Source organism: Scatophagus argus, chromosome 1 (genome assembly GCF_020382885.2).
Source record: "Scatophagus argus isolate fScaArg1 chromosome 1, fScaArg1.pri, whole genome shotgun sequence".
NCBI classification, from domain to species: Eukaryota; Metazoa; Chordata; class Actinopteri; family Scatophagidae; genus Scatophagus; species Scatophagus argus.
The window spans coordinates 6947545-6960931 of NC_058493.1; the positions used below are offsets into that span (position 1 = coordinate 6947545).

Consider the following 13387-nt stretch of genomic DNA (forward strand, 5'->3'; position numbering starts at 1 on the left):
GATAGAAAAGGATGACCGATACCTCCCTCAGCTCTTTCTGTACACAACCTCCCGACCCTTGGCTCTGTCCAAGCAAACACAGTCTGCACGCAATGCACAATGATTAACCCGTAGATCGTCTATTTGGGGAGGAATCACTCAGAGGGGAAAAACTGGCTAGTTTTGGTCATGAATTTTTCTGGGAAAATGTGATTATGGGATTATACTTGTTAATGGTAAACAATTTTACTTCTCACTTTCAAATCTGATAGTTGTGTGTTTATTTCAACACAGACGTAAACATTGTTGTGTACAAGTTTTTGTTTCTTTCATTTGTCACCACATTGGGCAGACAATCACAAAAATGAAGTGTGTGATTTCTCCACTAAATATGTCAAAATTTCCTGGAATATGGGTTCCACAAGTGGACAGAAATATGTCTCGGCTCAACTAAAACTGCATTTTTAGATTGTATGTTAACAGCTGTTTATTCATTGTTTATTCATGATTTCTAAATGTATAAATCTGCTCTGTATGGTGATAACAATTGGCCAGAGTATTTTTCACTTTATGTTAGTTTTCTAACAATCCTACCTTGAACCATTTCTTATGGTCTCCAGAAAATGGATCAGAGTGAGATGTCTTTGCTGACATCAGTCTCTGTGGATTAACCCGTAGACATAGGCTGGTTGACGGCCCACTGGTTTCTACCGCAGAGAGAATGAAGGTTGTGGTGGGGGCAACGTGTGCGTGCTTGCTTGTGTGTGTGTGTGAGTGTACGTGTGTGTGTGTGTGTGTGTGGAGGGGGCAGAAGAGGTTAATTTCTGTCATGCATGACTTGTTTTGCGTGCCAAGCTTATCCATATCTTATTTCCCCATAAAAAAGGACTCGCTACTAGAACAAATGCTACAGCAAAACTACACACTCATATTTATCTTATAGAGGATAAATGGGCTGATAATGATGCGATAAGAGCGAGCAAAAACTGATGAGGTCAGTAGACATAGTTAATCACTGCTCACTACAAGAAGATTACAAAGATGTTAAAACAACAGGATAATAATAAAACATAAACTTGTGAGTTCATTTCAAACCATATTACGCCAATTATTTTGCATATGGTGGTAATATTCCTCAAGGCCACATTAAGAGACACCACACAATATTTAAGATATAAATGCAACTGTCCCATCGTCGGCGGAAGGGAATCAAATTCTACACTACAAACGGAATTCTTGGCAGTTTCCATGTAGGACTTTTAGAATTTATTTATCCCCGAGGAGAAATTAATTTTTCGTACAGACATTGCACTTTTCCCTTTTCCCAATTTTCCCTACCAAGAAAAGGAGAATGAAAATATATAAAATAAGATGAAAACTAAAATAAAGTATGAAATATAAAATATTAGATATTTACATGTATCTGTACATTTATATATTTCCAGGGAAAAAGTATGTGTGTCCGTTACAGCGCAGAGTTCATATATTTAAAACTGCATTAAACAATACTTGACCACTTGAGGACAGAGTGCATACTGATACTTTAACTCCACTTTACTCCACAGAAAAATGTATGGGTCTGTAGTTTGCTCTCTGAGTGACTTCATCATAACTTCTGCTGTGAGAGCTTTTTTTAAAAAATAATTAAATACATCAAAACAGCTGTTTGCAGTTGCTGGAATTGATAATCAAACATCAAGTCAAACAAGAAAAATAATGACTAAAAGAAAACGTTTTGGAGAGCTGCAGTGTGATAAATATATGTGATTTTGTTATTTTGTTCTGTATTAGCCTAAAAATATTGATTTATGGAGCTTTAAATATACTCATGGGAGATTGGGAGATGGGAGGCAATGTTTTCTGTCTTTTTTTTTTTTTTACCATGGCGCCAGACAGTTAATTGAGGTCATAACCTCAATTCAGTGAATTTACTCACTTTGCAGTGCTATAGGTGCATGGTGTGTGATGCTACCTATAGTCAGCACACAAAGCTTTCATAACACACAGGCTCGAAGTGTGTTGAAGTTTTAATTATAAGATAGTGCTCCTCATTAACTAAGGAAATCGCCTTTGCTTTTTGTCAAAAAATCATTCAATCGAAAATGCTGATAACTGACGGATGAACTGGAATAACGTATAATAATCACTCTGTAGTGCTACGAGCCAGTGCTGTTTTTTGGTCATTATATCTGAGATACGCTGACTTGTCGTTTTCTTGCTGCTGTTGGTTGTACGCAGATGAAATGAAAAAAAACAAAACAGCTGACTGTATTTGTGTTTTATGTTTGGGAATGAGGGAAGCACCATGCGAATAGATGTTAAACACTGGACTTTAGGCGGTAACATTTGATCACTGATGTTTTGAATTTGGAGCAGGGTTTTAGTGGATATGTTTCTCTGTGTGTTCACAGATGCTTCATCTTCTATTACAGTCACAACGTTCTCTCTTTGATTAGTGCAGTTATTGGCCATTTTTTGATCCGAAAGCGTATGTTAAAGCTGTGCCGGTATAATATTTATCATCAGAAAAACTCTTTTCCAAGAACCTCCACTAAGCTGGAGTCAAGCCAAATATTCACACGCACAGCGTGCCTGGCTGGTGTCGTGCTTCTTTTCTTCGTTTTTGCTGTACGGGTCATGACTCTCCTCAGACACGCATCTTAAGGGGTTTCCCTTTATGGGTTCGCATTGCCTATTTACGCTCAGCTATGACACCTTCGTGATCCACTAGAGAGGGAGAGGTGACAGAAAGATGGATGACCGAGATATTTCCGCACGCAACTATTGTTATTGCTGCAGAGCGCAAATTCTGGCTTGCATAAGGACGGAGGAGGGTTGAGGGGAGGGGGGCACGGGAAACCATTAGCTCAGTTACTAATCTGGTATTCACGCCTGGTCAGGAAGGGAAGGTGATCCGGTACCCCCGAACCACGCACACACACACACACACGGCATCTTTCTCTCCCTGCCAAGCAAACACACACACCACATGTGAGAAGGGCGCTGCAGCGTGTTTTTGAGTTCATGTCTGCGTGTAAAAGACATATCAGCAGCTTGGTGCGTACGTGGTGACCCACCCATGGTGACCCTGTTATCTATTGGTTGTCTCTGTTTTGACCCGAACTCATCCATCTGACTCTGTCACCTGTTGCACCATGTCTCATTTATCCCGAGACCAATTACAAGGAGAGTTCAATCAATCAAACAAACAGACTTTATTTGTATTGCACTTTTCATACAAGAATAATGCAGTCCAAAGCACTTTGCGCACACACACAGTCGTGTTTCCATCACTTTTTGGGACCTTACACAGACTTCCATTCATTTCCTAGAGGCTTAACCACCTAACCATAACACTAAACATTACCTGTCTAACCCTAACCCTTACCTTAACCCATCCCTAACCTCAGCCTAACCTTAAAGCAAGTCTTCACCCTAATATTTAATGATTTATGTTGTCGGAACTTGTATTGTGTCCCCATAAGTAAAACGGGTCCTCACAGTGTGACTGTGTAAACAGATTTTTGCCCCCACAACTACTGGAATAAATGTCCACACCCACAAATAAACAATATAGGCTAATAGTTTAAAATTCAACAACAATTAGGTGATGCAGTGTGGTGGGGCATTCACAGGATTTGTAACAAACTTCTGACTGGACTGGACTGTGGGTCAAAACTGAAGTGGGACACACTTAGAACAAGAGAAAGAAAACTGACACCACACAGCAATTAACCTGTAAGGTAAATTTAATCACAGTCACAGTGTGTGTGTTTATTACTCAGTTTTCAGAGTGGCATGCTGTAAGCTGCAACCACAACCTAACAAAACAAGAACTCTTACACCTTGCATGCAGCAAGCAGTCATACATTGTGTTTGCACTATATCACATACAGCGGATGATAAGATAATCATGTGTACTAGAAAACATCAAATGCAATTTTGAGGAGCTTGAGATGATGTAAGAAAATGTGTACACAATCGTAACCATTTTAGCTTCATATTAGTTTTTCTATTAGTGAATAGAATATGCTGTGTGTGTGTGTATTAGGTCATAAGCAACATTCATGTGAGGAGTCATGACCTGCAGTCCAAAATAATCCTATTAAGGTTTGCCCGATAGGGCACACGCAAGGCCAGCAGTCTGTTCACTGACGTCCTACTGGTCAAGTCATTGTTCTGCTGCCGATTAACATTTCAACGGGGCAGCTGTTGGTCAGAGCCTGAAGCCAGGTTCTGAGGTTTTGAACAAGTTTTGGGTGGAGGGTGTGACATGCTCATGATCAATTTAATGCTACTACAAAAGTAGTGCTGAAGGAGGTGTATCCTACCAATATGTTTAAGTAAAATTAAACGTACCTGGACATGCATAAACTCTACACTTGCTGTGCAAAATGCTAAAAGCCACTTTGGCCACCATGACTTTCTCATTTTTATCTGCATGTTTTGAAGAGGTTTTATAACTTCGTGAAAACCTGTACAGAGGAGGTGCATTCGTTCATTCAGCTCACGCCAAATCGTGAATACCTACACAAAGTAAAAACAAGCTCCTGACAGCGCCGGTATGCAAAGAAAGACAGTCACACAGTGAAAAGGAGGTACACACCTGCTCTGAAGGTGTGTGCGTGACAGCCTTTGCGTGACTAGAAACTAACAACCCTCACAGTCATTACACCTTCTTTTATGTCCAAAAATTCTTTAAGAGGTATATGGCTGTGGGCAAGACATTTTTCTTGTGTTTTTTTCCCCCTTCCCAGTTCTGTGAAATGGACACAGGCAAACTAACCCCACACACCTCCAGGCCAGCATCCAGCTCTGCATTCCAGCTCATCCTGTGCATCCTGACGTGACCCACCTGTGGTCACCAACTCACAGCTTTGGAGCTATACAGCAGCATTACTCCTCACTTCCCGTAGCAGCCTGTAATCCCTTTAATCTATTTAAGAAGTTAGGAGAGTACCTTACCACAGAATCTCCCTGCTGACTCACATCCAAATCCCCCCTCTTCTGCTCCCCTTAAATCTCTCTCACATCATCATTTTCTTTTAAAATTAAAAAAATATATATGTCTATTGTTTTACCTGTTACTTACAAGAGGAACTGCTTGTCAGGTTGGACATCTAGTTTAAAAAGCTTAGCCGATGAGAAGTCCAGTGGCTAAATGTCTAAAATGTGAACATGTATATATATATATACACACACATGATGTGAAGTGCAGCTTTCGGCTCAGTACTGTGACATTACAGTTGCTGTTCACCTGTTGTGATGTGACACTTTCTCCTGCAGCCTGAGTGCTCTCACCTCAGACTGTCCACAATCACAGTCACTCTCATCTATGATCGGGGTCAGTTTTCATCCTCAAGAACCCTGATCCCAATCTCTTGAAACAATGATTCAAGTGTAGCTCAGAGTCACTACTAACAGCCTTCTGTACAGTAACACCAGTTCATTTGGAGACATTGCTAGACTGACTGTTATTAGTCCACAGGCAGTGTGGCATAGGCTACTGTGACAGCTGTAATGTGACAAGTGTTTTCAGACTGCGCGTTCACATGATTTTTCAGTCCAATTCACTTATATACTCTCTAAAGCTGTCTGTTATTAAACATTTTATATTAAAGGCAGTTTTTTTTCTGGTTTCTCATTCTCGTTATTGTTGCTGCTGTTCTACAGTGGAAATGTGTGATTATGTGTATAAGTCAGCTCAGAAAAGTAAAACCACAACTAAAAATCATGCTTCCTTTTTCGTTATTCTCTCATGAAATCATTCTTAATTTTACCGAAAGACTCCTTCCACCCTCTTCGATGACCTCAGCCTCCTGTCAGCCTGCGTGAGAGAAACGGGTGACTAGTTCACCTTGTTTTAGAAGGTCCAGTTTTCGTAACTTGTTTTGCCGTTTGGTGGGTTCTCGCCTGTGTGACTGCCAAACCGTGTTGCATGACTGCAATGAATGAAGCCTGAGTGGCAGATTGCATGACTCCAAAGCCCCAAGATCCTCGCATTTACAGAAGCTATAGCGCGCAAATATGTGTACCTTCGTGCCCAAACGGGCAAAAAAAGAGAGTCTCGCGTCCTGTGCTCTTTGTTCTGCAAGTTTAAGACCCTTGTGTCTTTTCCAGAGGCTGCTGCCTTCGCGTGACTTGACCAAGCAGATTTAGGATTGTCCAGAAGACCGAGACCCTCCCCTCTGGACGGCAGCTCCGCTTCTCACGCAACCTGCAGCACCAGAGGCGCAGTCCCGAAGCGCACGGCGAGAGTCCCCGGAGAGTCAACACACAGTCCGGGAGGATCAAGACAGCACTGAGCCGCGCGGATTACGCACAATAAATGAACAAGCAAAACTTTTACCCACCGGACTTTTTCTTTACTCCACTACTTTCCTTTGACTTCATAACTATAGCTTTGGGTCGTAGTGTTTTTGTGTGGTAGGCTAAAAGATAGTTTTGCAGCAACTGCAAGTTACCTGATTTATTTGTTCTGTTTCTTAGCACTTGGCTAATAATGCAGTCATACAGTGTGCCAACGTTCTTTTTTAACCATAAAAGGCAACAATGCAGTAAAATAAGTAAACAAATAAAATCTTTGAGTCCATTTTGAAACCAAGGTTCCACAGAACTCGCCGTTGTAACTCGATCTTCAAAGAAAAGACACCATATACAACAGCATCCTAAAGACTGTATGAATATATTGGAGTATTTGTAATTTTAGATAAAATATATGATAATTATAATTTTCAATTAAAGATTTGAGGCAGTTTTTTCCCTTTTTGTCAATTTCTGTCTAATTCCAGCGATAAGTGGATGCTTGTGCCATTTGGAATACAAAATGAATGTATAAATCAAGGAAGGCAAAGAAGAATTAAAATCCCATAGCACCTACTTGTTACTTTTTTTGTTTGTTTGTTTGTCTGTTTTTATTTTTGTTTGTTTGTTTTTTACAGATTAAATCAAATTTATAAGCGACCTCTGCATTATTCCAGATTATTTGGTATTCCAAATTCAAACAAAAAGCAGTGGTTTTCAACGTGGTGTACTTGAGGGGCTTCCAGGGGTCCCCAGCAAGAAAGGGACTCATTTTTGTGAACTATAATTCCACCTGTATGCAACAAAGTGACAGAAGTGTGATTATTTGGGTCATAGGTTTCGTATACTTTCTGTAATAAAACTTCTAAAAACTAAATTCTTATCAGGTGGGAGCCTGTGAGAGTAAATCTATGTGTCGCTTTAGGGGTCCTTCTGGGAAGCATTGCACTACTGCAGTGGTCGTCTTGGGAGAACACGCTGCTTTCAGGAGCCTTGGTTGTCATATTTTACATGACAAAATATGAGTTTTCTGAATAAAATATCTTTCGGTCGTCGTGTGCTTTTTCACATCCAATAGCAGACTGTTCATCCATCCGCTGTCACATGGCTGTAATCGGATCCAGATATCAGAATCCATACTAACCGACATTTTTTTAAGGCTCAATTTAGACCCTAGATTCACAACCTTACGTGAAATGGTTTGATTTAAAGTCAGATGAGGTAAAACAAAATACTAGACCAAGTGAACTTCTTGATGACCCAGATCACATCTTGAGAGAAGAAACTTAACGAATCTTACAACAACAAAGGCAACCATTCGGTCAAACAAGAGGATAAAAACAGACTATGCGAAGGTAGTTTTATCCATAGTGTGGTTTTGAAAGAGGACTCATCATGAAATGGGTGTTTAGTATCTGGTTTGATTGAAGCTGTAAGAACGTGGGCAAATTAAAATAGAGACAGCAGAGTATGAAAGCAGCCTAAGGAGAGGCAACTCCAGGTCGGATTATGATCCTACTTCCATCATATGCAGTACACGAGACTCATACTTTCACAGTGATCATATTTAGACAATGTGATAGCCGCGACAGCAGAAACTGACGGCTTTTCTCCATCGCTCACCGGCACAAACTGTTTCACAAATTCTGGCGTTACCACCTGTTGCACAAGTCCGGGCACACTGAAAGCCCATGCCACAGTGGTGCACATGTGTTTTAAAAATGGGTGATATTATAATCCTTATTCCTCAATTTAAAGTCATATCGAGAGACATTTTGAGATATTGTTTTTTAAGCCCCAAACTGTACGTTCACGTTGAATGTGAAGCTGGGACGGCTAAACGTCTCGTTAAAAAATGCTGTGTGGGTATAAAAGGTTAAAGAAGAGGACAAAGAGGAATGGTATTGAACTCATCTACCCTTGCACTACCGCAGCGCTGCACGACTGCCCTCTCGTCCCCTCCCTCCCCAGCATCCTCTTCAAAGGGGAGGTGAGGGTTTGATCACTGTGCTCTCACGCAACTGGTCAATGTTTAACTCCAGATACAGGTACAAGCACGTAACGGCATTTAACTGTTTTATCAGGACTAAAACCTGCCAGAGTGTGTGCTGTGGCAGCTGTCACAAACTCCCATTCTCTCAAGTCTTTATTACTGTTGGCAAACAGGATTGACTTTAGAAGACAGAAAGCCAAAATGAAGAAATCAGCATGACACTGTTACTTGCAGACATGGCGTTGTCTTTGAGAAAAGTCACTTGATGTATAGAATATTGCATTTCGCATCGGGTTGTTTTAGTTTCTTTTCCCTCGCAAAACACAAATAATTATTCACCAATAGAATGAAAAAATGAATAGTGATGTGAACCATGAATAGTCACACATCATCTGATGAAAAGATTAAACGAGCAATAACATTGCGTGCTTGACAGGAGTGCGTGAGATGTATCAACCTGCTGTCGCCTTAATGAAACAATCCTCTGCAATTATCTACATGATGATAAATGAAGCTTTGATCCAACCCTTAATAGGTTCAGGAAAGTAATTTGTAACACGTGAGACATAAGCGGCAGAATGGGTTTAATTGTTTGATCAGAAGAAAGAAATGAATAAGATGTCTGCAAACACAACATTGGCACATCAAATCAAAGCGCCGATGTTTCATAATAGATAGAAAGATATTATTGCCCAAATATCAAAAAAAAAAAAAAAGTAAGCTGAAATTGGCAGTGCAAGACCGAATAACTTTAAAACCTGCAGAACAGTCGGTGACATGTATCAAATGGAATACTAATATCACAGATTAGCTTTTTAGTGGTATATTTGTCTATGATGGCTATTATGTCTTATCTGACCAGAAGCTATAAAACATGAAACGCAACTGTGAAGTCCTTGTTTCAGCAAATGTGAAATATACAGTCAATTTCTTTGCTGATATGACGTTTCAAACGACCTCTCTTTCTCTCTCTCAAAGACACACACACACACACACACACGCAGGCACGCACACTTTTTCTTTGTACTAAACTTCATTCATGACAAACAGAGAGAGAGAGAGAGAGAGAGAGAGAGAGAGAGAGAGAGAGAAATTACGTCATGAGCAGCAGCCAATGAATCTGTGGAGCGCACTATAAAGCAAGAGCCCATTCTCTGCTTTAGGGACATCAAGAGAGTAATCTCGGAAAAAACTCGACTGTACGATATTTTTACTCTTTTGAAAGGTGCGTCTGGGACCAGAGTACTGTTTCTATTTTACCGTTCGACTAAGGTAAGATTTTTATATGTACATGACGACAAACTGATTTCTAACTGAGCAGGCAATGTCAGGGGCAAAAACCCTGAGTTGAGATTAATTTGCAAGCATGTTAATACGTATGAATTTGGTTTTTGCAGTTGCAACTTCAAATATGCACATTCTTTTAAATTAATGCCTTTTATTCATGGGATTTATATGAATGCTAGTATGGTGCTAATAACTTTGATGAAACACACTATGTTACATAGCCTGTCACTTCCAAAAAGTATTTTTGTGCAACATTTAAACCTATAAAGACAATTTAATAACTATCATGCCGTGAGACAGTCTTCGTTTACTTTAAACTTTATGGTGCATGCAGTCAGCATGTTGCACAACACTTCTCTTCCTCCTTGCCCTCACTACTCTAATGCCCCTCCTATTTAATTTCCAGGTTGTGCAGAGGCAATAAAAAAAAAGAGCTGTCATCATGGTGCTAATGATACTGCCATTAATTGGATCAGTGTCAGTATCTGAGGGTTTGATTGCCATGACAACAGTGTGTCTGGTCTTCCTGATCCTCAAGTTGTTCCGCGCTGAGATTCCTGAGGGGCTTCGTCGGCTGCCCGGACCAAAGCCTCTGCCTATTATTGGGAATGTGTTGGAGATAGGCAGCAAACCTTACCTGAGTCTCACTGCCATGAGCAAGCGCTATGGCGATGTCTTCCAGGTCCAAATTGGCATGCGTCCCGTGGTTGTGTTGAGTGGAAGTGAAACAGTTCGACAGGCTCTTATCAAGCAAGGGGATGAGTTTGCGAGTAGACCTGACCTGTACAGCTTCAGGTTCATCAACGACGGCAAGAGTCTGGCCTTCAGTACAGACCAGGTTGGTGTCTGGCGTGCGCGCAGGAAGCTGGCCTACAGTGCCCTGCGCTCCTTCTCCACCCTGGAGGGAACAACCCCAGAATACTCCTGCATACTGGAGGAACACATCTGCAAAGAAGGAGAGTATCTGATCAACCAGCTCAACACTGCCATGAAGACTGACGGCAGCTTCGACCCCTTCCGCCACATTGTTGTCTCCGTTGCTAATGTGATCTGTGGCATGTGTTTTGGCCGACGCTATGACCACGATCACCAGGAGCTGCTCAGCTTGGTGAACCTCAGTGATGAGTTTGGTCAAGTGGTGGGCAGTGGTAACCCTGCAGACTTCATCCCTATTCTTCAGTTTCTGCCCAGCACAACAATGAAGAAGTTTGTGAGCATCAATGCTCGTTTCAACACATTTGTGCAAAAAATTGTCAGCGAGCACTATGGCACCTTTGACAAGGTACTCTACACAATTAATCATTAACTAGTAAAAAACTATTTATCTCATTCTTCTTCTACATTTTTATTGAAAATTAGACATTGTTCCACTTTTCAGTCATTTATTGAGATTGTCCAATCATCTTCTTTCAGGACAACATTCGTGACATCACCGACTCCCTTATTGACCACTGTGAGGATAGGAAGTTAGATGAGAATTCTAACGTCCAGGTGTCAGATGAGAAGATTGTGGGAATCGTCAATGATCTGTTTGGAGCTGGTAGGTTGAATTTTTCTAGATATTGAATGATCTGTTTGGAAGAGAACTGTACATTAGAAAAAAACAAAAAAACAAACATGTTCTCACAGGTGTTTTGTTTCTCTTGCAGGTTTTGACACTATCTCCACTGCGCTGTCTTGGTCAGTGATGTACATGGTGGCTTACCCTGAGATACAGGAAAGACTTTTTCAAGAATTGAGTAAGTAAAGCTCTTTTACATTCCATACTTACTTTAATATGGCAGTTATCTCACAGAAAAGTAAAGTTTGCATTAGCAGTAAAGCATAATACAAGAATGCACGTTGTGATGCTCTCAAAGTTGAATAGTTGATTGTGGCTCTTTAATCATGTAAAAATATGACACTGCACATTTTAACCCTCATTATCATCCTGAACAAATAGTCAATGATGTCTTTTCATTTCCAGAGGACAATGTGGGTGTGAATCGCACACCTCGTCTCTCTGACAAACAAAAGTTACCCTTTCTGGAGGCCTTCATCCTTGAGATCTTCCGCCACTCTTCATTCTTGCCCTTCACAATCCCTCACTGGTGAGGTTCATGCCATTTTAAGTACAATAGAATACTACATGTGCCTATGAAAATTAAATGTTAATAATATGCAAAGTACTTACAGAACCAAAACATACCTATGGCAAGTGTAATAATGTATGAGATATGAACCTTTCGATAAACAGTGGTCAAATACTTTGTTCTTGTTTTTCAGCACGTCAAAAAACACATCTCTGAATGGCTACTTCATTCCTAAAAACACCTGTGTCTTCATCAACCAGTGGCAGATCAACCATGACCCGTAAGTTCTCTTTGTTACATTTCTTTATCTTTCTAAACATTACTTAACTTAACATTCACACTAGTACAACCAGTAGAGAGAACTCTGTTAAGACATGCTGTGTTCAAGGGCACCTCATTGGTTGTTGTGAAGAATGTCAGTATCAGTCCCCATTCACTTCCCAGACCCTGTTTGTCCTTGCTTAATGAGGAGATTAAACCCCTAACTGATCACAGACCTGCATTTTTATTGACAATTTTTTTGCAAAATTTATTTTAATTCTTCATTCTGTGCATTTTTTAGTGAACTCTGGAAAGATCCATCTTCCTTCAACCCAGATCGTTTCCTGAGTGCTGATGGCGCTGAGATCAATAAGCTGGAGGGGGAGAAGATGATGGTTTTTGGCATGGGGAAGCGCCGCTGCATTGGCGAGGTCATAGCACGAAATGAAGTTTTCCTCTTCTTGGCAATCCTTGTCCAGAAGCTGCACTTCCTTGCAATTCCTGGAGAGCAGTTGGATCTGACCCCAGAATACGGTCTCACAATGAAGCACAAACGCTGCCACCTGAGAGCCACAATGCGAGCAAGGAACGAGATGTGAAGCTATTTAGGCCGTACAACGTATTAATCAGTAGGTGGTATGAGTTGACTCTTGCACTGTATGGGTCACAGTCAGGTTCAGAATCAATGAAAGAAGCATCTTGCTCAGAATGTAAGGCACTGGATGCCAAATTTGATCTACAGAGCTAATGGCATTGAAGCAAATAAGTGAATGTAGCTTGCTGCATATTGTCTGAGATGTCTAGGTTTGTTTGAACACATGATTGCACATGATCAGTGCTTTTCAGTGAAGTATAAGGAGACATTTGGTTCTCCTGCGATGTGTAGTACATGAAACTGCTCCTATTAAGAAGTTGTTAAATACTCAGAGTTACATTGTTCAATTTTGGGACAAACAATATGATTTACTGGCCAGGCATTGCTATTTGGACCACTGAATATTACATGTTTTTCTTTTGTGACACAGGACTCTGAAACAGGTATTACATTTTGAGACCACTTACACTTGTAAGCTAAATATTTTTTATAACTTTATAATGTGGATGTAAGACACTGAAGCTATATGTATATCCCATAATGTGATTTTGTTTGTATATTATGTTTTTTGTATTTTATAAAATCATTTTTATGTTCCTAGCTTTTGTACATATTTGAGGTGATTTTGCTGTGCATCTGAATGAAACATCAAGACACCAAAAGAGTTTCAGTGAATTTTGCAATATATTGGAAGGCTATACAATTTTGTATTTCAGTCCGTAATGTACAATGATTGTATAACATGTAAAGGCGTGTGATCGCAGCATCCTTTTAATCAGCCACAAAAATAAACTATGTTGCAGGCTAATCATTGTCTTGTTCTGGTGTTTCCTTGATTTGAAAGAAAACGAAGTCACCCATAAAGTAATACAGCGGTGACACAGTCAATGATGTGCA

The 13387-nt window shown here is 40.3% G+C and overlaps 1 protein-coding gene across 1 annotated transcript; it reads left to right on the forward strand.

The window, feature by feature from the left end:
- Positions 1-9437: 9437 nt before the first annotated feature.
- On the forward strand, positions 9438-13298 carry LOC124070005 (cytochrome P450 1A1). The gene is made up of 7 exons (XM_046409628.1): positions 9438-9547; positions 9969-10844; positions 10976-11102; positions 11212-11301; positions 11529-11652; positions 11828-11914; positions 12197-13298. The coding sequence occupies exons 2-7, from the start codon at positions 10005-10007 to the stop codon at positions 12492-12494; spliced, it is 1566 nt and encodes a 521-aa protein (XP_046265584.1). The 5' UTR covers positions 9438-9547; positions 9969-10004; the 3' UTR covers positions 12495-13298.
- The last annotated feature ends 89 nt before the right edge of the window (positions 13299-13387 follow it).

What these genes read in the sequence shown, in the direction of transcription:
- LOC124070005 (XM_046409628.1), top strand. Translation starts at nt 10,005, where the DNA reads ATGGTGCTAATGATACTGCCATTAATTGGATCAGTGTCAGTATCTGAG. An exon ending in AAGACTTTTTCAAGAATTGA is followed by an intron (nt 11,302 to 11,528) that starts GTAAGTAAAGCT and finishes TTTCATTTCCAG; the next exon opens with AGGACAATGTGGGTGTGAAT. An exon ending in CCCTTCACAATCCCTCACTG is followed by an intron (nt 11,653 to 11,827) that starts GTGAGGTTCATG and finishes CTTGTTTTTCAG; the next exon opens with CACGTCAAAAAACACATCTC.